The sequence below is a fragment of the Megalopta genalis genome, chromosome 3, assembly GCF_051020955.1.
Source record: "Megalopta genalis isolate 19385.01 chromosome 3, iyMegGena1_principal, whole genome shotgun sequence".
Classification (NCBI taxonomy): Eukaryota; Metazoa; Arthropoda; class Insecta; order Hymenoptera; family Halictidae; genus Megalopta; species Megalopta genalis.
Genome location: NC_135015.1, coordinates 11,447,773 through 11,474,997, shown reverse-complemented (window position 1 = coordinate 11,474,997; position 27,225 = coordinate 11,447,773). Strand labels below are relative to the sequence as shown.

Here is a 27,225-nt window from a genome sequence, read left to right as displayed (position 1 = left end):
GTGTTTTCGAAGCGTAACGCTAGCGTGAAACGTTTACCATTTCTTTTTACCATTAATTATAAACAAAATTATTTATATTTCCTTCCTCTATGAAGAATATTATTACTTAAATTTTTAATCGTGATTATAGCTCAGCCTACCTACCTTGAAATTTAATCTTGAATAGATTCGTCCAAGAAATTTGTAACTGCCTTTGTAATAATTTCACAAACATGAAGGTGTTTTCATAAACAATTCTTTAAGAAGATACATTGTTTTATTTCATCAATAAAATTCGTAGATGTTGTCAACAGTTTTTCTTAAGCAACTAGATGCTATTTTGTATACAGTGCTTGATACTCTTAATCGAAGAAGTGCATTTGATTTTTTATTAGAACAGTAATTAGATTTGTAAATTACAGATTAGTAAATTTTTATTTTGATTAAAAATAGGATTCTTCGTACAACGAGCATTCCAGGGAAAGAGATGAATTTCATAGATATCACGAAGCAGGACTTTTGAACTGTTTTATTAAGTAAAAATCTAGTATATACAAATAGTAGGTATAAATTAATAATTATTCGACTTAGCACCGTCGCACATACCATCTACAATTAATGTCGCGTAAAAGGTGTACCGTAGCACTCGTTTACGCTAGAAAATTGTTCCACAATCTATACTCACGCCTAAAGAGCGGCGACTTAATTCGATCACTCATCTTGATTGACATCGTCTACGCATCAAGGATGATTCAAGCGACGAAATTCGTTGTCATCAACAGTATTCGAATTTGCAAGTGTTGCAAGTATAAATAAGTTATTAGAATAAGAGCTTTTCGTTATCAATTGTCCGTTTGTCAATCAATATGCTTGAGTTATTTGAATCGTAGCTCGAAGCGATAAACAACATGAACGTTTAACGAAAAATATAGGTTGAGGAATACGGAAGGAAACGTCCGCATCGAAACTAGGAAGTAAATCATTGCTACGCTATAATTAATAGTTATTTACTGCACAGGGTAACATGTGAACACTTTATCAACGAATACCTTTATTCCCGTTTCTTTTTTGTTAACGTTCCAGTGGGCACGCTACTTGAATAAATGGAAGTGTGGTAAATCGAAAGAAGTTAAACGTGTGAGAAATTAAACAATGACAATATAACAATCGACAATTATATAATTCGTGACTTTATGAATTGTTGCCTTTCTTTACGTTTCTTTTTAAATGGTAGTGACGCAAAATTAACCTGTCGACAGTGTGACTGTGCTTTCCTAAACGCTCCAGTGCAACTGAATGCGGATAAAAACCATTTTGTCTAACACAGGGGCAAAATCCAATTTACTAAGTGTGTTGATATTTATCAGGAGTTACATCATTTTTTAAATATGATAATAATAGCCTCAAGTTCTTCTGAAATGTTCCCTGTTTCATGTTTCATACATTCATTTTTGACATAAATGCATAAAAACCGCGGTCTGTTCGTCATTACTCAACAGGTTAATGTTGCTAAAACAGGCGATTCAGAATACAGAGGCGTTGCAAATTATTAGTTCCGAACTGCAACATAAAATACAATAAATAAAAACGTTCTTCACAAGTAATCTTCGTTTAAGAAAAGTTTAATAAACTAAGATTCGAAAATCCTTTCTCCTCAAGCTTCGACATGATGCCATGTGCAGATAAGGCATTTATTACATTAACGTACGATATAAATTCAATTAATTCTCTGAATTGAAACGTATAGAAAATATATAGAAAGATACTATGAGAATAAATACACGAATAATTAAACTAAAAGCAGACGAGCAAAATCCATCTGGTCTTGAAGATAAAGAGTGAGAGAAAGAGAAAGAGAGAGAGAGAGAGAGAGAGAGAGAGAGAGAGAGAGAGAGTAAGAAGCATTCCTATAAAAAGGTAAAATTTCTAGTTAGTTCAAAATGAGATAGAAACGTTAATGAGAACCTTCATTAAGCTTTTTATTCCATCGTATTCTGACAATTTGAGTTCAGCATAAATGTACAAAATTAGTTCAAACATTGCTCTCGTCCTTCCGTCGCCAGGACTAATCTGTAATTCGAAGGGACATCCAAATTACAGGTAAACGTGTAGTACATTCTTCAATTCTTTAGATCGTTAAAGGGAGGAATTTCTTTTTTCGGCGAATAAAATCGATTTTCTTTACAGAATCATGAAACTGTTTAGAAACGTCTCTTTAGGAAAGTCAAATAATTTTCTTCCACCTACCTGAAGACTTCCTGTGGTTAAAATAAAATAAAGATACTAATTATTCTCGTTGTTTCAAACATCGCGTCACAAACACACGGAGATCCATAGCTTATTAAGTCTTTTACAACTCGACAGAGACGACCGTTTAAAAATGTTTAACAGTACGTATACCTTCGTACGATGAAACATCCAGATATACGAAGACATAAATTTTCGATTTCTCCAAATGAAAACTGCTATTCCCAGATGAAACGAAAATTAGCCATACACGACTGTGCTAGTATCCTTGAACAGGTTAAATTCATTTTGATTAGTGCCTCGTCGTACAGCTAACACCGCGACCAATTCCATCGTCGAGGACTACGATAGTATCAACATCAGAAAAAGAAGAATAGAAATCCCTTTCGAAAGGTCGCAGCACGGACCTAACAATTTGCACGCCAATGATCAAAAGGACACGTGTGTAAGGGGACGAAATGCGAGACCTATATTCCGGGTTAAATGTTGCATGATTAATACTTGTTACCACGCCTCCGAACGGAACATCTATACCGACTTACTCTTCCTGTTTGAGCGGCGGTTGTCTCGTGCCGAAGGCGGTCTCCAGAGGTAGCAGGTAAGTGACTTTCTCGCTGGCGTCGGTGTCCCCGTCGTTCTGCTTCAGGACAGGCCTGCTTTTTCTGATGAGCTTGCGGGGGCGTTGTATCACTTCCTCGTAGGTGACGTACTCGGCCCTGGCCGGCGGCAGCTTCTGTTTCTTCGTGTAGTAACCGGCGGCGGCCGCGTTCTCCACCGCGTATATCTGATCCGACTTCGCGGTTTGCGGGACAGGGGTGACGGTATAGCCGGCGTTGATCAGAGCGGACAAGTCCTCCTCGGACAGAGTGCGCGCCTTGGGCGTGGCGGTCTGATAGATCTGGCGATTGTTCACTTCCGGGTCCACCTCCTCGATCGTGATCGATTTGATAGGTGATTTCTTCAGCAGCCCGGACTCGGACACGTAGACGGACTGGGGAGCGAGAGGAAGCTTGAGCTTGTGGGCTTGGCGAGGCTGGGTGATGGCAGGCTGTACCTGGGCGGCCACGATCTGGCCATCGGGTTTCGGGACCGATCTAGGTACGTAAGAGGATCCGGAGGCCTGGTACTTCTGCAGCTCGTCGTTGGTGAAGTAGCTGTTCTGCGGAGGCACGGGAGTGCTGCTGGGTTGCAAGGTGTAATGATAGACCGGCGAGTTCGGGTCTACCTTCTTGCCTTGCACCTGGTCCTTCGAAATAGCGATGATCTGCTTGTTGATCTGCTGGCGTTCCTGGAGCTGCGCCTTGTACAGAGCTTCAGCCTGCGCCTGGGCCAGTTCCTGGGCCTGCGCCTGGAGCTTGTCGAAGTTCAACGCGTAATTGCGGACTTCTTCTTGCACCCTCAGATGAGCCCTCTGCTGCGCCTCCAGTTTCTTAATGGCGTCGGCGTGAGCCTTGAACTCTTGAGCCTGTTGCACTTTCCTCGCCTCCGCTACTTCGGCAGTGGTTTGTGCCTTGACCTTCGCGCGGTACGCAGCGTCCGCGCTCTTCGGCTGTAGCTGCTCCTGTAGATAACTACGGCCTGCCTCGCTGACCTGTGCGCCCTGCTGGATCTGTTCCAGAGCAGTTCGCTGTTTGTCCTCCTCGTTGTTCAGTCTTATGTGCTCCAGAGCGTTTTGCGCATGCTGTCGGTACTCGACTTGCGCGACCTTCTGGAACGCCAGCGCCTGAGCTTGCGCTTGAGCTTGAGCTTGAGCCTGAGCCTGTTCTAAGGCTTTCAAGTGAGCTTCGTCGGCCGCGTAATCGTACTGCGGCGAGGGTTGGAAAGCTTTCGCGGGCTGAGCTTGGTACTGCTCCTCCACCGATTGATAAGCTACCTGGGGCCGTGGCTGATAGGTCCTTGGCGGAGACGTCTCTATGTGATACTGCTCGGGCAATTGAGGTGCTGCAGCAGCTGGCTTAGCATATTGCGCCGGGTAGCCCACCAACTGCTGAGAGTACGCCGAATCACCGCCTTTCGGCTGAGTCGGCAAAAGCTTGAACTCCTGGGCTTGGTTCGCTGAGACCAGCTGCAACAGTTCCTGCTCGAACGTTCCCAGCTTAGGCTGACTGTAAGCTGGCACCTGGTAGGTGTTCTCGGCGGATGGACTGGCAGAGCCTAAACGAGCTGTGCGGATTGCCTCCGCACGGTTTTGAGCATCAACTTGAGCCTGAATTTCCGCGGCTACCTCCGCTTGAGCTAAAGCTTGGGGATGCAGCTGTGGACGAGGTCGCGGGGGAACGACCGTCGGTTTCCGGAAGTTGTAGTAAGCTTGCTGCAGAGCTTGCTGTTGTCTTGCGTACGCGGGCTGCGGTCTGCGCTGAGGCGGCGCCGGTTGCGGCTGCGGTTGCTCCTGCGCGTATTGTTCCAAGTATGACAAGTACTCCGGTGGCAGCTAGAAATATAGACCGTGTCAGTGTGGCAGAAAACGGCAACGAGTGTTTGTTGACTGGATCTTATTACTAGATTGCGGTTCTGTTGATTTTTTGGGTGAGCTGTTAGATGACCTCACTGGAGAAATTTGACACTTCGCCGGCATCATAGGACATTTAGGGCTAAGTGACAATTTCTTTGTTTAACTAGTATATGTATAATAAATTGAAAAACTCATTAAAGGTTTCTACATTCTTTAAACAATATTTTTACAAACAAAATTAAGGTTTAAAATCAAAAGATCCGTTTGCTGCATTAGTGTAAAACCATAATGTTGGCAGAGAAGGTTAATTATCTTGCTTTTGTTCTGACAATATAGACTAATATAGTTTAAAGAGGCAAAGTTGTGATGTGATGAGTACATTTTATCGAGGTCACATTTATCTAGATTCCAAGGGACTAGATATTTGATTACCATCACCTAAAGTCGAGAATTCAATGGTATACAACATGACCTTCGTATGACCTTCAATAGAAATAAATATATAACAATTTTATATACACAACAAAAATTAAGTTAAAGTGATTTACAGCGATCGTTAGTCTTTCGTAAATAAATATTTGTATATCTATGCATATTCTTTTGTAATATCTTTATAATTTTAATTGTTTATATTATTTAATTTTATAAATCACCTTCAGTTTATGTTTTAAAATAATGTTTCATACTATTTCCTAATAAAAAATAATATTTGTAATGATTTTCAATTACCGAGGTCAGACATGCACGTGTCTATAAATAATTTTGTAAAAATCATATACCCGAAGCAACGATTTCCTTAAGTTCGCAAAAAGAATCCGTTTTAAACCGTGAAGTGAAAACTACCGAATGCATCGCGATCCAGAACTGCAGGAATCTCTGCCAAACTAACTTTCACTAGGCACCTCCGCTGCCAGCATTTTCGCAAAATATGTTCATACCTCGACGGTTCTAATTTATAAAAACGAAAATAGAGGTAAAATAGTTTCTCGTATTGTGCCGTTGATTCGGTCAAAAAATTCTGATCGTTCACTCAAGACTCTCTGTTAAAATCATTAGATTTAACATCAAAAGTTATTGTTACGTTTCATTATATCATACTTTTTAAGTCTAACTAAGTCTCAACAGTTAATAATGTTTATGAAGTACGTGTAACCGAGATATTCCATAGAATATGTTCAGTAAATTTTAATTTCTTTGAAATTCTTTCAAAAATCGAAGATTTGGTAACGATGTTCTCATGAATGGATTATGAGCATCGCGGATGAGTCGATGACCTATAAATGAGAGTAAAGATGGATTCATTCAAAGCAAACTCGTCACGGTAACGGTACACAAGGCCGTGAACCATATGGAGAACGTATCTAGGGCCCGCAGACGGATATACTCTCGATCATTGGGTGTGGTATTACCGGTTTTGTCAGGTCGAACCGATTAGAAGGTAAAAGTTATGCAAGAAAGCATGATCGCGTTTAGCACGGCTAAACAATCAGGATCGGGTGTAGGTGTAGAAGTACAGCAGAACCCCTTCGAAAAGCAACGTAGATCAATGATTCATTCTTCTATTTTAAATCCGCATTTTTACCTCGATCACGAAAGTACGTTCCTGCACTTTCTCGATCACAATTCCTACACAATTTTCAAACTCATTCTCGCATTTCCTGCAGTAATTTTCCATACGAAATTCTACTTTCAATTAAAATAGCAATTCTCTGTATAATAATTTAGTTTTAATATAAGAATAGCAATTTTCTATACAAAATTTTCACTTTAACAACAATAGAAATTTTTTACACCAATTCAATTCTAATAAAAATTATACTTACAGGCAAGATAGTAATTTATCAAATTCGAAACTTATCCTAGTAAATCATAAGCATACGTCAGAGTTATTAACTTCATTTCTATTTTTGTTGAGTGAATACTTGATAAAAATACGAAAGAATGTAGTTTTTATTGTCACAGGGTAAGCTGCAGATTATTGGATAAATTAATTACATTCTACAGTTTTATCGTTGTAAAAAAGAATTAATGGATTAACATAATATTTATTTTGCGGTTATACAATGCAATTAAAGCATATTCTGTTGACCGAGTACAGTAAATTTGCTGCACCACAGGCTGCTTTAAAAGGAGGATTTACGATTTCGTGAATTCCTAGGCTCTGGAATTCAGTTCCTCTCACTTTCAAATAACTCAAGTATTTTAACCCAGATTATTATGGAAGAATGAGGAAAAACTGTGATTTCTTTTGATACCTTGTATTGCTATATTCGAGGTAGAAATAAATATGAAGTTACATTGAACGGTATGTTTTATGGCGAAATGTTACTTGGAAATAGATTCCACAAACATTGATTCTCATTCTTTTTGTGTGTGAAATGCTCCAGTTATTTAAACAAAGTCAATACTACTAAATACGAATTTCAGTATATGTATATCACAATGGTGCTAACAAGAAAATCAACATTATTACATAAAGGAAAAGCAGAAAACCCAAACGACCATAAATAATCTGTAATTGATTTTACATAATGCTTTATCGTTTATCAGTGTGTAAGAAAGTATTACGGATAGAGATTCCTGGGAAAGTTGGTTTTGTGAATGTCCGCTCTTTAAGAGAAACGGCACAGTAAAAAACATGTAAAATCTGCAATATGTTTGAGGTATTAGAGACCAGTGAAGTGACAATGGTAATCGCAGGTATGGAAACCAATGGTATTGAACCAATTGCAGTTGTCGCAACGAAATATCTAGATAATGAAGGCGAGCCCTCCGTTCTAATGGAAAAGAAAAATCTGCACTGCTCATGGCTATACTTTACGAAGTTAGTCACTATGTTGGCCAGTGATAGGCGGCCAATAGTCACGGTTGACCGAGAGCAATGATGTTGCCCGTTTCTAGGAACACTTATTGTCTTGGGACAAGAAAGGCAGACATGGCGGCATTATTGGTCATTTGTTATGTTATCCTTGAAAGGATATATATTCCGTCAATCTCTGTTGCGTTTACTCATGAATACCTACCGTTTATTATTTCACGAACTTCGATCGATCCAAAGCGGATCAACACGAAGAACAATTGAATATTTGTCGATCGTTGTTAACAAATTAAATAGCATATGTATTTATTGAAAATTGTCGGCAAAATAGGTCACCGATCGAATATTCCTCTGTAAATAATTTTCAAGAATTCTTCTCTACTTTAAACTACAAAATAAACTTCATTATTTTTGGTGAATCAGTCATTGTTGTGCTATTTGTTTATCTTTGTGTTTGATGTTAACGGGATTATTGTTAGTAGTTTCTACGAGGGAATATTGAAACTTCAAAAAATATGACAGAGGAACTGTTGAGGACTCATCAGATGGATGACGGAGATCCTCTGAATATTGCACTTGGTGCCGACTACCTCGAAGGACCACCCACTGTAGTGGGACTCTATTTGTAACGCGCAACCTAACCGTTACGCGTATCTCTCTATGTGTTCTGTTCTGTTCTGTCTGAAAGTCTGTCTTGTCTGTTGTCTGTCTTGTCTGTTGTCTGTCTTGTCTGTGCTTTCTGTCTGTCCTCTAGAGGACCGGAGTCATGCCTAATATGACCTCGGTCCTCCCTACTTCTCTTGACCTAGGGTGGGCGGCAAGGAATTACGGTCCAATCACTGCAATCCCAAATCCAGTGAGACTGCCCCAAAACGGTGGGCCGGGAGTTAGGAGGGAGAGTGGCAAAATAACTCCTGCGAGACATCCCGCGCTGATGGGCCTACGTGCCCGAACAATGCCAGACCCAACCGTCATTGACTGGACCGTAATCAAGGACCAGGAGACGTTATGACGGTGCCGCATGTACCTGGGAACGGCCCGGGACAGACCCATACCGTCCGGGTACCCAAGCACATGGCCCCTGCCATAAACCCTGGCCACTTGGCCGTAACAGGAACATTCTTCTCGCAATGAATATTTTTTTCAATTTTAGGAGTTTCTAAAGGAAAGTGTGTAAAATGTATAATATTGCTATGATGCACACTTTTTATTTCTTTCTTAAGACGAAATGATGATCGGTTATGAAATATTATGTGTACAGAAGTTCTCACCGGAGCGTCTGATCGTGCTTCCTTAGCATAAACAATTAATCACGCTGCCCAAGGTGTGTCAAGTGCAGGAACAAAGGTTGACAACTGGTTATCTTCAGAGTCGTAGACAATCGCAAGTTCATTAACATCATGGGACATTGCTCGGTTACGTTACCGGAATGTAGACAACGGTACTTCGATATCGAATATAGATAACGAGAATAGTATTATGTACTTCGCGACACCGATCTATGGTCAAGGATCCTACATTGTATACTTCCTCTAATGTTCAACGACCTACGACAATTGAACTTATTCCCACTGCGAAGTTCTAACATTGATCGCAATCTTTCCAAATATTAAATAATTAGGAAATTGTTTGAAAATGGAACTATTTGGTTAAATAGTAATCCAAAACAATGTCGATAATTTAATTAAAATGTCAAAAATGGATAGGAATTGAAATGTTCTGTGTGCGACTGTTACTTCTGGTATACCTACTTATCATAAATGCAAACATTATAATCTATTCTCTGTTCATCTTGTTACTGTCTATTAATTTAAATGAAATGTAAATGTTACTAAATTATACATTTATGTTTTTTTAAATTGAAATTGTTGCTACGTTTTGGATAAAATCTATTTAAAATTTATATTCTCCAAGAGTCGCGTCAAATAATTGAATTAATATTAACGAATGGCACTTCGATCGAATTTATCAGCAACTATGTGTCCGGAACAAATTTCTATTGCAACGCGAAAGAATACGAATACGACATTAGAGTACATATGTAGGTGAAGTTTTCCAGGCTGAAGAGGTCAAGGTCAATTTCAAAGTCAATTATATCTTTCCTTGTTGAATGAGAGTGATGAAATATTAATGGAGGATTTTCGACAAGGTGTTTTTCACAACAACAAAATCAGAATAGTTCTTCGGTTTGAGTGCACTAACGCAAGGGTTTAAAGAACTCTGAAATTGATCAGAAAACTCAATTATTTGTAGAATGACTTGTTACCTGGTGAGACGCATCAGCGCTCTGAAGAGTATATTGATTAGCTCCGTAATCGGGGCTGGTTTGTAACGGTGATCTCTTCACAGGTTCCTTTACGTCGATTTCCAACATAACAATGTCGTCCGCATTTCCGGAAGTGGTTTCTGCCTTTTCAACTGCGGGAGAAACCGTCTTCTCTCCGAGGGAAATTGCTAAAAGACCTTGTCGAACAAACAACACATCCCAATTAATTACACAATATACAATAATGGTATTAAAATAATACCTGATATCGTCGTCTATCGAACACTTCAAATTGTTCAAGATATTTTAAACGTGATCAGTAGACGGCGGATTTTACATTTACGATTAAAATGAGTTGGATATATTATTTCCAGCTTGCGAAGATTAACATGTGTGAAACAATTGAAGTAGCTTCGTAAGATACAAATAAAATATTCTACATATAAATTAACGATTAACGATTCGATTTTGCTTGAAAAATGTTCGACAACCTTTTCCAATCTTACATGGAATTGTATTCGATATTCTATTACATTCTAGCTGTTGCTCAGTCGATTAATTTACTTTATAATCATCTACAACCTCACAGTTGCCTTTTACGTGAAAACAGCATTTCTTAAGTGTGCTAAATAAGTTAGTAAAGCAAAGCGACACATCTAAATATAGATGTAAGAAACGACGTTGCTGCAAGTTCTGGGTTAAAGGACCTGGAATATGACTAGGACATAACGGTCCTGTTTTGGAAAAGAAAATACGCTGGCCTCAATAACAATTGACGCGCCGTAAGCCCCCGAGCAGCTGAAAGGCGACACTAATTCGTTCCCTGAACAAGGGATCTTTGTGCAACGTCCTGCGTGAGAAAACGAAGTCATGGGGTCAGTGGACGTTGCACAATTTAACACCATGCTTTAAAATACCCGATTCGTCTCGTGCCTGACTCGATGAAAGATTGCATAATTTATAATCGTTGGACACAACAATTGCAATCGTTATCTGCGAAAGCCGATCGAAAAATTCTCCTCGCATACTTTCATGCTATTATACTTAACACGGGGTGTTTTGCACAACAAGGATAAGGTATACTACTTTATGGTTCACTGAAGCTCATGGTGCAATAACATCGAAATGGAGGAAATAATTAATCAATCTTTCTTCTCTGTTGTGCAAATGGTAATGTTTATTAATAAATTTCGGATTTTTATGCAAAATAAAAAATATCCGCACTAATTGCAGAAGGTGAATAGGATCAAAGTGCGATTTGTGATCTTTATTAGACAATCTTAATAGACTGAAGTTAATCATTTTGTCTATCCGTTTTTGCTATAAATGCATAAAATACGTTGCCCATTTGTTAGAAATATGTTTGTTTAGAAAGCAAAAGAATTACGAATGTTTGAACGACATGTTCTGAGAACCATAAACTTATGTACACGGATACAATGGTCAAGTTCAAGTATCCTGCGAACTAACGAGCTTTCGACACAAGTTCTCCGGTATTTTTTTCTAGAAAGGATAAAGGAACGCAATCATCGGAATGCAAAAAGTATGCGATTTCGTTGAAGGAAATACGGTATCACCTTGAAATCTTTAAAACGCCTTCACTTTCGCGTCAGATATTATGCAGTACGCGATGAATCACTCACGACTATTTAATTTCCCTTTCGGAATTTTCGTTGTGCCTCCTGCCGTTTTACAGCTTGGCCTAGTTACTCAGACGATCTGTGTCTAATTGAAATTTCTATTACAATCGGTGAGCCTCGTGCGACCCGTGGGTCACGGGTTGCTCGTTACATTGTTTCATCCAGCTTTGCCGCCACGAATTCTGACCGCCTATTTTCAGTATAATAGACGGCGGGAGTCGATCAGGTATTTATGAAACGCGCGTGCAAATTTGATTAATAATTTCCGAGCGATCGTGCAATCGCCGAGGATTATTGGATTCCGTGGCGGCAGTGATTTCAGCCGGCCGCGGCGCTCGGGAACATGGGTATATAAGGAATTATGTACCCTGATTTGTAATTCGACGCAACGAAATTGCGGAAGGACGAATTCGCAGGTGACTTTTATGTCGTTCTGGTTGACTGAGAGTGTGCAGTCCGAAGGCGGAAAGGAGTTGGGAAAGCAGCCTAACGCAGAGAAAGTTACGCGCTCTTGAGAAACTTTTCCCACAAGGTTCGCTTTCGAGGTTCGCTATTCAATGAAACCTTCCGTCGATGGCAAGTCAAATCGGAGTAGTAAGACAATCGATGAAATAAGAAACGTTCGATATTAACGCACAAATCTTGTTACCCGGTTGCACAAGTCGGGAACTTTAGTATAGGCCTATTCAAGGGGCGATACAAACTGCGCGGCAGCCAATTAAAAAACTTTGAATGCAATAGTTTGACACCACCTATTCAGAGTTACTTAACGGACCTTTGCAAATCGATGTTATATAATCGAGGATTTTTCAATGAATTGTTCGATAGCGTTGTACTCATTCTCAGGGTAATAAGTTGTCTTAAGTAATACAATCTATTTTGTAATTATTTATTCAAAAGAGAATTACTTATTTTAAATATAACGGAGATACTAAAGCGCCTGTCGAGAGAATTGATTGTAAATTAGTGATTGATGCCTAAAGATCTCTTAACGAGTTGTTTAATAGCAATAGAGATTTTATTCTAATTTAATAACCTATTTTAAGATTATTTAAAAGACTATGATTATGTCTACTTCTTAATATAGCTTCTTTTAAACATAGTCACAGTCTTTGATTAGCCCATTAGCTCTCATACGTCCTTTGGAGTGAAAGTTCACCTATTTTCTGTTTCTAAATATTTATAATTTTCCTGCGCGAGCAATAAATTTAATATCTAACAGAGAAATAAATGAATGAAATAAATAATTTCTTCTTCAATAAACGTACTCGAGTGAAAATTCCAGCTTGATGTTCCGACCGCGCTTCGAATCAACAAGCCAGCTAATTAAATCACAAGAATGTTCCAGCTGTTATACTGTCTGCTACGTAACTTCCGACCGCAATCCGAGAAAGAAAATGTTGGGACTAAAATGCAGTTTTATTTGAAGAGCGTTTGATCGGTTTTCTGCACAAAAATTGCAACAGCAGTGACCATAACCGAGATGCCTTTTTGCATGACCATGAGTTGTCGATTATTCGATTCAGTGAACAACGGTAACGAAACGTTTACTTTTGGTCAACCATATTCATTTTACTCCGATGAAGTAAGCTTCTTCGACTGGCGAATCGTACAACGTAATCGTAATCTAATTATTATCTTGTGCCAGGCAATTAATCGTATGATTGACAACGGCGAAGTCCGATGACGCAATCGCGGTGTATTTATCCATTTGGGAGGAGGCTTTTGAAATTGAAGTCGAGGAGAGAGAAGATAAGAAGTTCGCGATAAATGATGGCTGCATTCCTGCACAGAGTACGCATGCTCCATTCCAAAAGTCTACATCAGTTGAATAAGTGCTCGCAGGTATCCATAACACTTATTCACCGGCCAAACCCGGAAGACTTTCCTATGTGCTCAATATTCTTTGATGTTGTTTTGCTCTGATTTAATGCGACTAACAAGGAAGTCAATTCGCCGGGTATAATAGACACGATCGCATACGCTGCAGCCGGGGAGCAAGTTTAATTAAAAAATTAAGAAAACCATCGCACTTCCCACGGTTAATAACGTTGAATTGTTAAGTGTTTGTTTCTTTCCGGATACTCGACTGTTTTTGATAACAATTGTTAACGTAAATGGGAGTTTAACGAGGCAAACAACAGTGTTTCATTGTTTATTAATAATTCTGGACAGTGACCCTGATCAGATGTTATTCTGTTACAATTTGTATCACAGTTGCAATGAATGAAACATTTCTTAACACTTATAAGAAAATTTTATTTCGATTTAACAAAAAAAATTCTGTTTAAAGGTTAAACAACTTTTAGAATGATCTTCGAAATGCAAGAGCAACAAACTGTTGAAAAGGATGCGGTAGTTTCGACCAACAACTGATGTCAGTTGTGACGTTAATTAGCAAAGATGAAGAAAGCACGCAAAAAGCCTGAGAAATTCTATGTTACGCTGTGTTAACTCGTGTGAATGGTTATTTTCAACTAAATTCAACGGACTAATTAAAAAGGCATTTACGATTCGAAAACACGTTAAACAGAAAACGTAGTCTTAATCTTCAGCACGGGGTACTGGGTCCAATTAGCTTTTATGTATATTACAACGTATGTTAGTAATTTCATGCCGTTCTCCAATTAACAGCATAATCGTTCAAAGTTGAGGGAATTGGCTGGAAAAAGTGTGATATATAATGTTCATCAAATTAGTGCTTAATTATAGAACGTTTCAGAATTAATGGGAGTCCTGCGACGTGGTATTTACAGTCCGCAGTTCATCCACGAAGATAAACCAGTCGTTAAACTTGAAACGGTTATGTAAAAATAAATGACCTTACTTTCGTCGATCAGTGTCAAACAATTGTGAAAGTGAACCTACCGGAAATTTCCCTCATACTCTTGCAGCTAGACTTTCCTCGCAGACAAATGTAATGATAATAATCTTTAGTAGTCGCGCCTCTAAACCGGTCTTCCTCAGAAAACAGCCTCCACCGATCGCTGCGAACAGCTATTTATAACCGCGAAACGTGGATAGTGTGCAGTACACTTAATTAACCTATTCGCAATGGATGGCGTAGTAATAAATCAAAGTCCTATCTTCCCGCACGCATACGATAAAATACGATCAACGTTTTCGATCGATCGGAATTTCCTCGATCGGTACCCGAATTTACAAATCTCTAGAATGGACTCTCAAAATGGTCACAATGGCCACAATTGTTCACCGAATCGGTAAATGGAATTTGAAAGAACAATTTCGCATCTGTAAGAAGTTCGTTTTACGTTTATAAGATCGTCTAAAACCGTGAGACAGAAAGTAGATATTCTAATAATAAATCTAATAATAAGGATCTAATAATAAAGATTTTAATTATATTGATCTATTAACTTTCGAAAATCATTGCTACTATTTTTACGGACGTGTAAGCGAAACTCTTACAGTGTAGTGTAAACAAGATACGATAATGTCAATGAGCTACTAGTATAGTTTATTAATAACTAATTAATGACTATTTAAATTACTGTTTCCCGTCTCGCGGACCGTTAATACAGCAAAGTAACAATTAATGTCAAAATAATGGAAAATCTGTAAATTGTCTGTACTGTAAATTTGATTATTCTTTCTCAAAAAAATAATAAAATGCTGCACTTCCCCGCCAGACGGGAAATGTATCGGGCTTTACGATCAGCTTTCTCTACATATGAAATTACAAGGTCTACGCGCGCTTATTATTTCACGAATGGAACTCTTACTGTCACGGTATTTACTGGAGATATTTAATTGTGGGTGTTATGCACAGGATAAAACGTCCAACGACGACCGCTGGGCTCGAACTATGAAAGCGTAATATTATTTCGTGTTCACTTTCTTAAAAATTATTACTTTGTTGCGATATACGATCCAGAATGGACACTGCAACATCGAAAAATGTACAATTGAAACGATCAAGTGCAGATTTTCAGACTGCAGAAATAGTAGAAGACGTTAGACATATATCCTATTGATAAATGAAGTATATAAATTAAATAGATCAGTTTATTTCTCTGTATATCAAATCTACAATGTGAGAACAATTAATGTGAGAACATCGCTAATTAATTCCAATGAAAATCTTCTTCATGCGAACTACATAAATCACGTGCGAACGTTCGAAGGGTAGTCAGCCATTTTCTTTGTACGAGCCCGACAGGTGCAACCAACCAGAATAAACTGCAAAAAGCTCGCGCAACGATTGCGCAACCATAAAATCGTACCGATCAAAATTTTAACGGTCTCGCGTAAAGTGTAACAATAAATTAAGGCAAAGGAGGCGAGGTCCTAAAACTTCGTTCGACTTTCACTTCGACGGTCGGCGATGCCACTTTGTTTGAAGCTGCGAACATGCCCAAAGATGTAATTGTGAGAACTTCGAAGCTGAGGCAAGATTGCTAAATCGTTTCCATACCGCGGGCAGCTTAGATTGATCTCGGCGCGTTTTCCTCGGTGGAAAATCTTTGTTTGAGCCGGCGAAGAAAAAGGAAACCCGTCGCGACGCGTCGCGTCGGCTCTCCTTTTTCCTTTGTTACCGCGCGAGAAATTACGCGGATACGAGCAATTTGCTCGCGTTGAGTAATAAACCGAGCGTCCTCAACTCAAAGACAATTAAGTAAGAACCTCCGGTTAACAAATCTTATTTAATTAACGCCTCCTGTTTGCCCGATCCTGTCTGTGTCAAATTTTAATAACCTCGTTATTTCTACGACGCCGGCGGCCGCCATTTTGAACGGGAGCTGTCGAGGTTTCTAACGTTTTGAGCAATTGGTAACGAAACAGAATTACTTTCGAAACTAATCCTTCTACCGAACAGAAATGACAATCTTTCATGAATATGTAAATATGCTTACAAAAACTAGCTGCCGTATCTGGAACAGCCAATTTGTGCTTTAATGACGGTAAAGTGTTTAATATCACATATAAGGTTTCATGAATGTAAACCTCGATAATTACGAAATTGATTTGAACAAATGCAATCTTTTTACCTAGGAATACCTTCTATGAGATACCTTCTATGAAATACACAATTTTATTCGATGTTAAACAGAAGTTTACCTCCGCGAATGACTAATATTTGAATATTGGCCCTCGAACAATATTTTATCGCGTTTCCTACGCAAATGCATCGAAGTCCACAACCTGTGCTATCTTTAATGTTTCCAGTACTCAACTGCTACGCAAAAGTATGCTAGAAAACACTGTACAGAGAGCGTACAGCCCCGTAAATATCAATCCAATGCGAATAAATTAATGCAACAGCTAAATCGAAAATGGATAGGACATTTTATGAACTGCTTTACATAACGACGGACAGGTTGCGTGCCTGGCATAACACGTATTCCCGCATTCGAACACTTTACGACATTTCACTAGCGCTGATTGACATTTAATTGGAAGCGACGTTCGTTCGCTAAGGGGGACAAAGTCGGGCGTCGACAAAGTACAGTAGAATGTATTTGATTAGAGGGAAAAACAATCAAATTAATGCCGGCGCTGACAGCCCCCGTAGCTGAAAGAAATCACAGTGTTTGAAAAGTGGCCGACGCAGAGGCAAACCTGCGCGACGGTAATCGATTCGAAGAAGTTAATCGTTTCGAGTCAAGATCCTCGATCAGCTTAGAGCAGAGGTTAATTGGCGCTATACGGAGGCGGATCTTTCAAAATCACGTTCGCAACACGTTTAGCGGTTCCGAGGCATCAGCTCGGAAGCGAAATTAGCGAAAGCAAATCGTTCGCCGCGCTACCGACCTTTCATTGCCGGACAATTTTCTTGCTGTTTAACAATTATGGTTTCACAAGACCCGCGGTCTTTCTCCATTTTTCAGGGAAATAGGTGGCACGTATTAGCAAACGCCGGAGATCGGAACGTTTATATGAGAAACGAAGCCGACTTCTTCGGTGAGTTGTTTTTCTGTGTTGATATCGGATATTTCGTTTCAATTTAGAATTCGCTGCAACTCTTTATAGATTTGAACAGCTTTCAGTTTTGTTGCTTCAGATTAAAAATAATACTCCTAGGATATTGAATTATTTTGGAGTAACAAGTTAGATAAGGAATGAACAATAACTTTAAATCTGTTTAGTAAATTTCTGAAAGTTTGAAATAGAGTCGATAGACTACTTTGAATAAATATCTCGCTTGAGATTAAGGAAAAGGTTCTCCGAAAATGATGAATTATTTTGGAATAAGAAGTAAAAAAATAAAGGATAAGTTTAAGTCTATTTAGCAAATTCCTAAAAGTTTGGGACGGTTATATTGGTTTTAGATTAGTTTGGTCGGTACAACTGGCTTGAGATAGATTCGACTGCAGAGTTCGACGTCCTTCGCGCAATGTATGCGCCTCTCTTATTTAATCAACGTTCGAAAGCATCCGATTTCATTTCCTATGGAATATGAATCCGACAGGAGATTTCGATCAGAACCTAAGGAATCATATCCCTGCCACGATTCGGTAATTAATCAAAAACCAGCACCGCGAAGGGATACATGAACCGTAAGTGTAGCAATTCTCGTCAGTTGCTAGTTAGAAAGGTGGTATCGTGTTGTATATGTGTCTACGCGCATAATGTCTACTTATTCTGCTTCCCAGCACAGATTTCTCAATACGAAGTGACATAGGTGCAAAATGCTGCGTGAATATCCCAGTTTGGTTCACTTTCTTTTCCATCAGCTGCTCGCCGCCGTTATGACGCACGAAAGTGTCGAAGTAAGGGAAGTTTTACAGAGAAACACATGTTTGAATGAAAATTATTATTTCGTTATACGAATAAAATATAATACCTTCAATTTTACTTTAAGCCAGCGCTGTTACTATTTGTGCAGAAATAATGCGAATTCTTTCACTGTACAATTGATTTTTCTAGCGCTGTATATTAATTCTTATATATATATATATATATATATATATAAATAATTAAAGATTTATCTTTATTTATTATGTGTGAAATAGAGAGCAAAATAAATTCGCTATCATTTTCCTAACCTAATGTAACAGAATATTGTAATTAAAAAAGTTCTTACAACATGGACTAATAGAAATATAATTAATGAAGTTTGCTTCAAATTGTGTAGAGGTATAAGTAGAACATATAAATAGGAATTTACTCAAACGTAACTACCTACACGCCATTCGATTGCTATTGATCTACATATGCATATCGATAAGCTCGCATAAAGACTCCGACGGCATGATTGAAAACGGTAACATTAAACAAATCGCGGTTACTTCAAATATTTCTGGGGCATGGCCTTGTGAGAACGAAGTGTTCTTTCCAAGTTTTGTCCGTTCACTGGATAAATGAAAGGTACTTTTCAATTTTACGTAGTTGCGACAAGCTTCTCCAAATTGCAATCCGCACGATAAGCATCCAATTTAGGTCCCTTTCCCTCTATTTTTCTGTGTTCGAATTGTCGGACCACCTTAGCTCCAAGTGATGCAAAAGTTTTCGTTTAAAGTAATGCAAACGATATACGTAATCGAAATAAAGAAATAAGGGGATCGCGATTATGGCAAACAAGTTAAAAACAAAGTTTCACAAATGAAATGCACCGTTGGCAATTCTGCCGATGCTTATCGTTGTCAGATTATCTATCATCGATTCACATTAATATTGCGATGGAAATATAAAATTAGAAACCTTATACAATCATATAAACTCTTTACCGGAAACCAATGCAATCGGACGATGACTTGGAAAGTCAATGAAACCCGACGATCCACGACGGTTCGTGCATTCTTACTCCTCATTATTATGACTAATTGACTACTCTCTCATCATTTAGGAACCTCAGGATCGAGTCGTAATCGACGGGAAATAACACCATGGTTCTTTCAAAATCTCTTTTAATAAGAAACCACCAAGGACGAGGATGTGATTTCCCTCGAAAAGAAAGCACCGTTTTATTGCTGGAATTCTGCCCGCGGTTGGAGCGGTTTCTAAAACGTTCGATTGAACCGAAATTCGTTTAATCCTCGCTTACTTTCTTCGATACATTAACATGCCAAGCTAACGTTGCAGTGCACTCAAATTGCAAACATAATGCTTCACTCAAACACGGTGTTTCGCCATCAAACATAAGAGATTAAATATTTTTTAACTACAATTAAAAAAATGATAAATTATTCTCATTTCTTATTCATTATTATTATCTGAATGTTGACTTTGATACCGTCCATGTTCGTAATTTGTCTGCATCGATGTGCCAATAACAATGCATTATCGATGATTGTGTAAACTGTTCAATTGCAAAAACGCTATCGATCTCGAAGTAGCATGTGACTCACTTTACTCTCGCAGTAAATAATCAAGCAGTATGATAATTATGTGTTAAACGGAAATTCTGAGTGTCAATTAACTCGACCTTCATTACTCAATTGCATTAATAAATCTCAGTGGTTCACGAGCAACGGCTAGCTGGAGAACATCAATAGAAACGGTACGAATCTAATTTTCTGGAATAATCCTAATAATGAAATTATTCCGCGAAGCCTAACAGGTCTTCCTCGATTTTACGCGACAAAAAAAACGGAAAGAGAAATGTCAATGTCCATTTCTTCGTCGTTATTCTGCATTCCGGGTCTGCCATTTTCGTACCGTGAAATCGATTTGATAGACTAAATGCAAACCAAGCAGACAGTAACGACAACCATAAAAGTAAGGATTGAACCTTTCGATTTGGTCACGCTTCGATTATCGTTAATTATACAAACGATTTAATCCCGCGATTGCCGATGCTGTAATTTTCTTAATGCAACATGAAAGATTTGTGTAGGTATACTACCAAAGGCCATGTTACTAAACTAATATGCTTAATCAAGGAAAGATATTTTTCTTCTTATTTGTTATATCTTTTACAAAATATTTTCTATTGGAAAAACCAAAAATATTAAAATAGCATTTTTGTATTAAAAAATCGATCGTTTATAGATTTTTGCTACAAAAGGAAAAATTTCGTAAATGTAAAACAAATTTTTGGCGAACATTGTAACGCTTTAGTTTGTTTCCAGCGAATCTTACGAAAACATTCATTAGATTTGTGTTAAGTAGATGTTTGAAGGTTTTATGCAGAATTGTTCACACGTGTTGAAACTCATTAGTTAGTTTCACACACACAACAATAACACTGTCTTCTTTCCCATTTAATTCCCACAACGGATTTCACTAATGTCGAGTATAATTATTACGTTGCGAAGCCAGAGAAAGTTTACACAATCTTGATACTCTGATATCACGGTGCATAATTATTACAGATTCAGATCACGCAGAATATTTACAAGTATAATTGTAAATGAAACAAAAGTCTGTTTGGGAAGTAAATGTCAAGGTCGAAAATGGAGGGAGAAAGTAGCAAAATTTCGATATATAATAAATACAAATTTTGTATTTGTAATAAGCTAATTATGTGATCGATATGATTTTACATACTTACATACATACATATTTACCCTTGTCTTTGTATTTAATTAAATTGTAAACTAATAAATTACAGTTTGCGATTTATCAATATGGCTACGACTATACGTTCAATTTAACGTTAAACAAAATCGTGATTCAGAAAGGTAATTCCATTACTAAGTTTTAATTATTAATACTATCGTTCACTATATATTTTTTAAAGAAACAAGAGAGAATGGAACGGAACTTTGCTTTCACATGTTCTTATTGCTAATACTAATCTATAATCCAAACATGCATGTGCATTGTGATTAATTATATGATAACGAATCTATTCGTTACAAATTCTTAGTTTTTCGAACGAACATTTCCGAATCAAGAGAGAGCTTTCTGTTCAATAATGCCTTCGTTAATGCAACTTTTTAAGATAACATGGTGTTCATAAATAATTAAAAATTTCCAAATTCCATTGATTCTCTAATTCGCGACAGTTAAAGCGTCGCTGTGTAAGAAAAATGGCTCCTTCTATTTCGCCAGGAAAGTAACGGACTGCATATTTGTATAAGCCGAAACGCGAAAGTGAACCAAGTTGTTCAGGAAGCAAGTTTCTAATACGAATGCAATGCCCGTACGCACCAGTTTATCTAGCGAATCAAGGAAAGTTGTGCTGGCTGCTCTTAATTTTAAGGAGTACAGTCCACAATGGCTCGATATATTTTCCTCACTCCGAAAACTGTACTTAATCCAAATAAACCTATAGTTATCCTATGTAATATTATTTTCACTCCGTTACAGGAACGCTTCCGTAAATACGATGCAAGAATAATTTCTCCTTGCACAATTACCTTCCAGATTCCATTAATGTCACTCGTAAATTAAACCACTCAAAATATAAAACAACTACAGAGTATGTAAGAAAATAAATGTTTATTAGAATAATCATTCCGAGTTTAAAGATTCCTGCAATCAATAATAATCGTATAAATTACTTTATCGTTACTGTAAAATAAGTACAAAGTAATAATATCTCGGAAAATAAATGTTTATTAGAGTAATTGCTGTCGTACGATTTATGAAAATTTCGGAAACACGAACTCTGTAAGACTTATTCGTAACAGAAGTCACGAAGTTTAAAGAGAAAAGTGATCCTTCGAAACGGTCCGTTTTCCAAAATGGATTTCGTCCACCTATTAACACGTTCGCAATTCTTCAACCTGCATAGCTCGCTTGCAATTAAAAGCAACAATTGCCGCAAAATCAGATTAACCTGGAAACCGAATCAAAGCTAATTGAATGCAATTGTCTACTTCTTAAAAGAAGATCAGTCGGTGTTGCTCTAAATAAATGGCATTGTTCTTCTATCCTCTATCTTGGACATGTGAACGTGTTAATGGTCACAACACCGCGGTTGTCGAGCAGCAGATCGTTAATCCTCCGATCTATCCGAACGGTCGTAAGGTCACACGCGATTCAAATGGTCGCAGCACACACGTACACCCGGTGTGGCGATCGTTCGATTTTCGGTCGAATTTCTCGAACGGTTTGCACAGAAGAAAAGAACGAACATGCGGATAATCACAAGTCGATAGGATGGAACACAAAAATTATTCGTCCTTGTTCCATGAAGAGTCTGATGATTTTTTGTGTGTGTGACTGTGTGTTTGTTTGCGCGTTTGTGTATATGTGTAGCGCACTACTCACCTGCGAAGATAAGGAGCCGCATGGTGAACAAATGAGTGACGAAGCGACGAGTGAATGTTCGGAAGAAGTGGATTCCTGGTCGCTTTATAGACGAAGGGGAAAGGCCGCGCCCGAACAGTCCAGGTGGGGTTGTTAACCACTTTTCCACAACGAACTGTTTCCAAGTGAGCATCGCCGGGCACACGAAATATGTACTGAAAACAAAGACATTAATGCACCACGGTGCTGCAACACGCGTTATTCGATGTACTATTGAATTACAATCGGAGGATTGTCGCAGCGATCCTGCACGGTGAATATCGTTCAAGTATCTGGAGCACCTTTTCCTATTCGAATCCTTGCTGATCTATTATACTGTTTTCTAGAGAATGTACAGGTTCTAGCGGGAAAATAATGTTATTATACAACATCTTTGAAGAATATCGTCTTAGCATTCGGAGCAGACTTTCTTACACGAATCTTTACTGCTTTACTATACTATTTTCTGGAGAATGTACAAGTTCTAATGGGAAAATAATGGACATTAGAGCACTTAGGAACATTGTTTAAATATTTGGTACGACTTCTCCTATTCGAATCCTTGTTATTTTATTATACTATTTTTCTAGAGTCTAGATAATGTGTAGATTATATTATGGAGACGTAATTTTGTTGTAGGATACTGAATCTTTTATGAATGTCTATTTTTACTAATCGAATCGATTGTGTGATCACACTGTGATTTTCATTCTGATTGTTACGTCAGTTTTTAGGAAATATCGAGATATATACCATCGTGGAAAAATAATTATAAAATCGAACATTGAATTTTGTAGAAAGTAAATTACAGTGTTGCCAATATTTGCTATCGGCCATTCGGATTTCTGGTCCGTGTTATTCGATTCCATAGTATTAGATTACTTTTTTTAACACTAACTACCGCGTCACACGTACGTACATACATGGGTGAGAGAATTATTTGCTCAGAAAATTATATTCTACTAATTTTATTAGGAGCCGCGGAACGTAAAAATATTGAAAAAGTAACTAATATCATAAAACTTGACTTTTCAATTTTAATTTGTTTAAAGAAAATGTACTTTAATTTTATGAAATCTGTATGTGTTAAGAATGTATTTCTACTGCTTTTGTCAATATTAATCAGTGAGAATATTTTTAAAGAAATACTGTACGAAGAGAATTAGTACATTGAATATTTTAGGAAACAAAGTGCTTTCACTATTTCTTGATGATCGCCGATATGCCCAGACTCTTAATCTTGAATTGAAAATGAGATTCTATAGAATTCAGAACAATATGAAGAGATTGAGAATACTGGAGGATGTTTATGTAAATCGAAGAGTTCATAAGCGGATTTAAAGAAACTGGAACTAGAGTTTTCTCTTCCTTGTTAAAGATCTTCATCGAGTGAAAGTGAAGCAATAGATGTATTATATTGTATAGCGATTTCTCGATCGTTGAATTGTGAACATATTAATGCGCTGTGAATGCGTAAAGAAGGTTTGTTTTGGAGACCTACGTAGAATGTACCAATGAAAGATGAAGAGCTTCGACACGTTTACAATTTCGCGGGCTAGTTAGTAAAAACTAGAATTGTTTGTAGAAATATTTGTTTTGTATCGCTATAAGTAAATTAGTTCAGCAAGACATATCTTCTTACACAGAACTGTTGCATTATGTATTACATTCTATCGAAACGCTATCGACGCGTGTTATAGTCAAAATAAGGTAAGAAATTAGACATACACCGTTCAATCCTCTTCTTTCTTGCCTTATTAACCCATTCATGCTGTAAATCGCACGCAGACCGTTGTCCGCTGATAAAGGTGTACACTCACTTCAGATAGATTGAGCAATCGTGCTGCTCAAAATACAGGATGTAAAATAGTGACATAAAACGAGTCGGTCACGGATACCGGCGCGTTGATTTTACCGTTTGATAAGTCACATTTTTCCAGCCGACTGGTAGATAGAACAGTAATTTCTATGAAACGTAAAAGGACTTTCAACAATAAAATTGTTCCTTTTTCCTAATAAATTTTACAATCCCAATCGTGAGGTATTAAAAGATATAAAGTGACCGGAGAGAGATGCAGAAAAAGCACTCGTCATTAAACGAATTGCTTTCCGTTGAAATATTAGTATGCATATAAAGCGTGACTTAACCACAGAATTTAACTATCTGAAATAATAGTACTTGTACCTAATAAAAATTAATTTAACGAACGCAATCGTTAGAGAGACTGTTTGATACGCGCCAAATGAAATTTAAAACAGCATGCAGTTGCTATTGGAAATTATCGTATAGTAACAACTATCCGATGTTTTTATAAAGCCGTTGTCAAAACCAACACAAGCACGTATCTAATACCACGAGGCGCATACGTACTTACGTAGCAGCAAAGTCGATCGAAAGGAAAGCACGACACTCTGTCCGCTTAGGTGAACGCTGTACGGTGAATGTATTATAAGAAATTCGAGAGGAAACTACCGGGTCACTAACAGTTGGACCACCATTTGGAAATACAGCGAAACAAAGATAAAATAGAAGGAATAAATATATCTAACCGTATCAATAGAAACGCCTCGTGTAGTAGAAACCATTTTGCACGATGACGTGCAACGATAAATATTGTCGTACGTAATGATAAAAACCCACGTCTTACACGAGTCTCACGAAAGCCTAAGTCTCAATTATAAGATCAAATCTTTATGGAAAACAAAAATTTCCAAATACTCGAACGACAGTTTTCTATAATCAATCTTTATATTACAAACAAGTAAAAATCTATACGTTATAAGAGTAGTTTCTTTAAAAAATCTATACGTTATGAAATCATTCTGAATTTTTCTAATATTATGAAATTCTAATTTTATGAAATACTGAAACAATATTTCTTGTGTTCTTCATCTTGGTATACAGCTTTTATATGAGTTTTGCAAAATGTATCCTGCTATACGGTTACATTCCGCAGGTAAAATACAGGCGTTACAAACGGTATTAAATTATTTGATTAGTACACGCGATAAAAGTTCGCGGTTCATGTACCGAAACCGCGGATATCGAAGTTCCGTGGTCGCACGGAAAAAAAACAAAGAGCTATTAATAATTGATTCGGCGAAAGTCAAGAACAATCTCATAAAGATTATGTCACGGGTGAACTTGCGCATGTTTTTCTTCCCATAAGATATCGGATGAAGAGTGCGCGACCATAAAACGGCCAGCAAATAATCGTAATAATTGTTGAACCAACTTGGATGACGATATCGTCCGATCGGTTGAATTTCTATCGATTAAACGAGAGACCGGCTCTCGAACTTCTCCAGCAGACAAATGCCTCGGCGTGTCGCGATAAAGGCCGATTTACCGTCGGTTTAATCACACACAGGGAGATCCTATGCGTTTGATTTTCAAACTGGATCAGTGCCGACGTTTTACGATTGCAACAGACAATCGCCCTCGCAATGAGAATTTCTCATAGCAGGCCGTATGTTAAGTTTGGCCGTGTACGTGCACGCTCGTGTGACTAAGTGCGCACGGCAGACTGTAATATAAACGCGGTTATGCACCTATAAGCCGCCGTGGGAAAGGTAATCGGTCAGAAGAAAAGCAGACTGCTATATAGAGGTGTGCACGGCGTACGTGTGTGTATACGGGGCGGCACTCGCTTTCAATCTCCTGTTATATGATCTAAATAATTTCGCACCGGAAGCTCCTACACTTTTTTCAGGATTCCCCATCGATGACATAACTCGCACCTCGATTCCCGGCAGAGTCGACATGTTCCTCCTCCGATCGTACATACAGTTAGCCTATTTAGATCGGGACATGTTAACGAGAGAGAGATACAGGCGTGATTTACTACTTTCATAACCCTGGCACACGGTTTTTCCAGATTTTTTCGATCCAATTATATGTCTTGGGTTTTCCCAATGCACACGAGACTGAGAAGCTGTTTAGGTCTACACCTAGCGGGTGTAATACTTATGTAATTATGCTTGTATTGTACGGTAATCAAGTACTTGTTTTACTCTCTTATTAGTCCCCTTCCCGTGTGTTAACGAGTCGGACTCGTGACGAGGATTTTTTTCTTCCTTTTAAGTCGAAATAAACCTCTATTCCTTTTTTGTCGATATTGGTGAATTAACGTAATTGAACATCTACAATAAATATACATACATCTCCGTTTTCCGACGATGTGCGAGGGTTAATTCAGGGGGATGAAGAACATCATTTTCTAGATATACTGAGAGTTTGTCATTTTTATTACGAAAGATGCTGAATTGGTCTGATTTATCGCCAATAACAACAATACTTGCACCGTTCCGTTTAGAAACAAATACTGAATTTTAAAATGTAAAAAGATCCATAAGCAAAATAAAATAATTCTGTTTCCAGAATTTATCCAAATTCAAATAAAGGATAATTTTCCAAAAGAATATATACGAAATTTTATATTTTGTATAAAAATGTATTATTTGCTTTTCCAGAAGGGCTTATTGTATCCTCCCGTTTTGTAGAAATTCATCTAAATGTGCTTAGACGACAACACGAAATAAATTCATTGTTTTTGATAATATATATATTTATATTATTTAAATATATAATTCATTGTGATCTGCAGTTTTCAAACGATATTGACGGTCATTGTAGCTAAAGGTGTGTAATTGTAGGTGTACGATAAACAGATCGGAACTGTAT

General features: G+C 37.9%; 1 protein-coding gene across 1 annotated transcript; it reads right to left on the bottom strand.

The window, feature by feature from the left end:
* Positions 1–493: 493 nt before the first annotated feature.
* On the bottom strand, positions 494–22,717 carry LOC117229491 (uncharacterized). Its single transcript, XM_033485999.2, has 3 exons — positions 22,524–22,717; positions 9,763–9,959; positions 494–4,657 (listed from the first exon to the last, which is right to left on the bottom strand). Exons 1-3 carry the CDS (start codon positions 22,693–22,695, stop codon positions 2,765–2,767), a joined length of 2,262 nt encoding a protein of 753 aa, XP_033341890.2. The 5' UTR covers positions 22,696–22,717; the 3' UTR covers positions 494–2,764.
* Between the last annotated feature and the right edge of the window lie 4,508 nt (positions 22,718–27,225).

Excerpts from the sequence above, each read along its gene's own strand:
- LOC117229491 (XM_033485999.2), bottom strand. The coding sequence starts at position 22,695 with ATGCTCACTTGGAAACAGTTCGTTGTGGAAAAGTGGTTAACAACCCCA. Across the intron at positions 9,960-22,523 it reads GCGGCTCCTTATCTTCGCAG|GTCTTTTAGCAATTTCCCTC; the intron begins GTGAGTAGTGCG and ends TTGTTCGACAAG. Across the intron at positions 4,658-9,762 it reads GCGCTGATGCGTCTCACCAG|CTGCCACCGGAGTACTTGTC; the intron begins GTAACAAGTCAT and ends CTATATTTCTAG.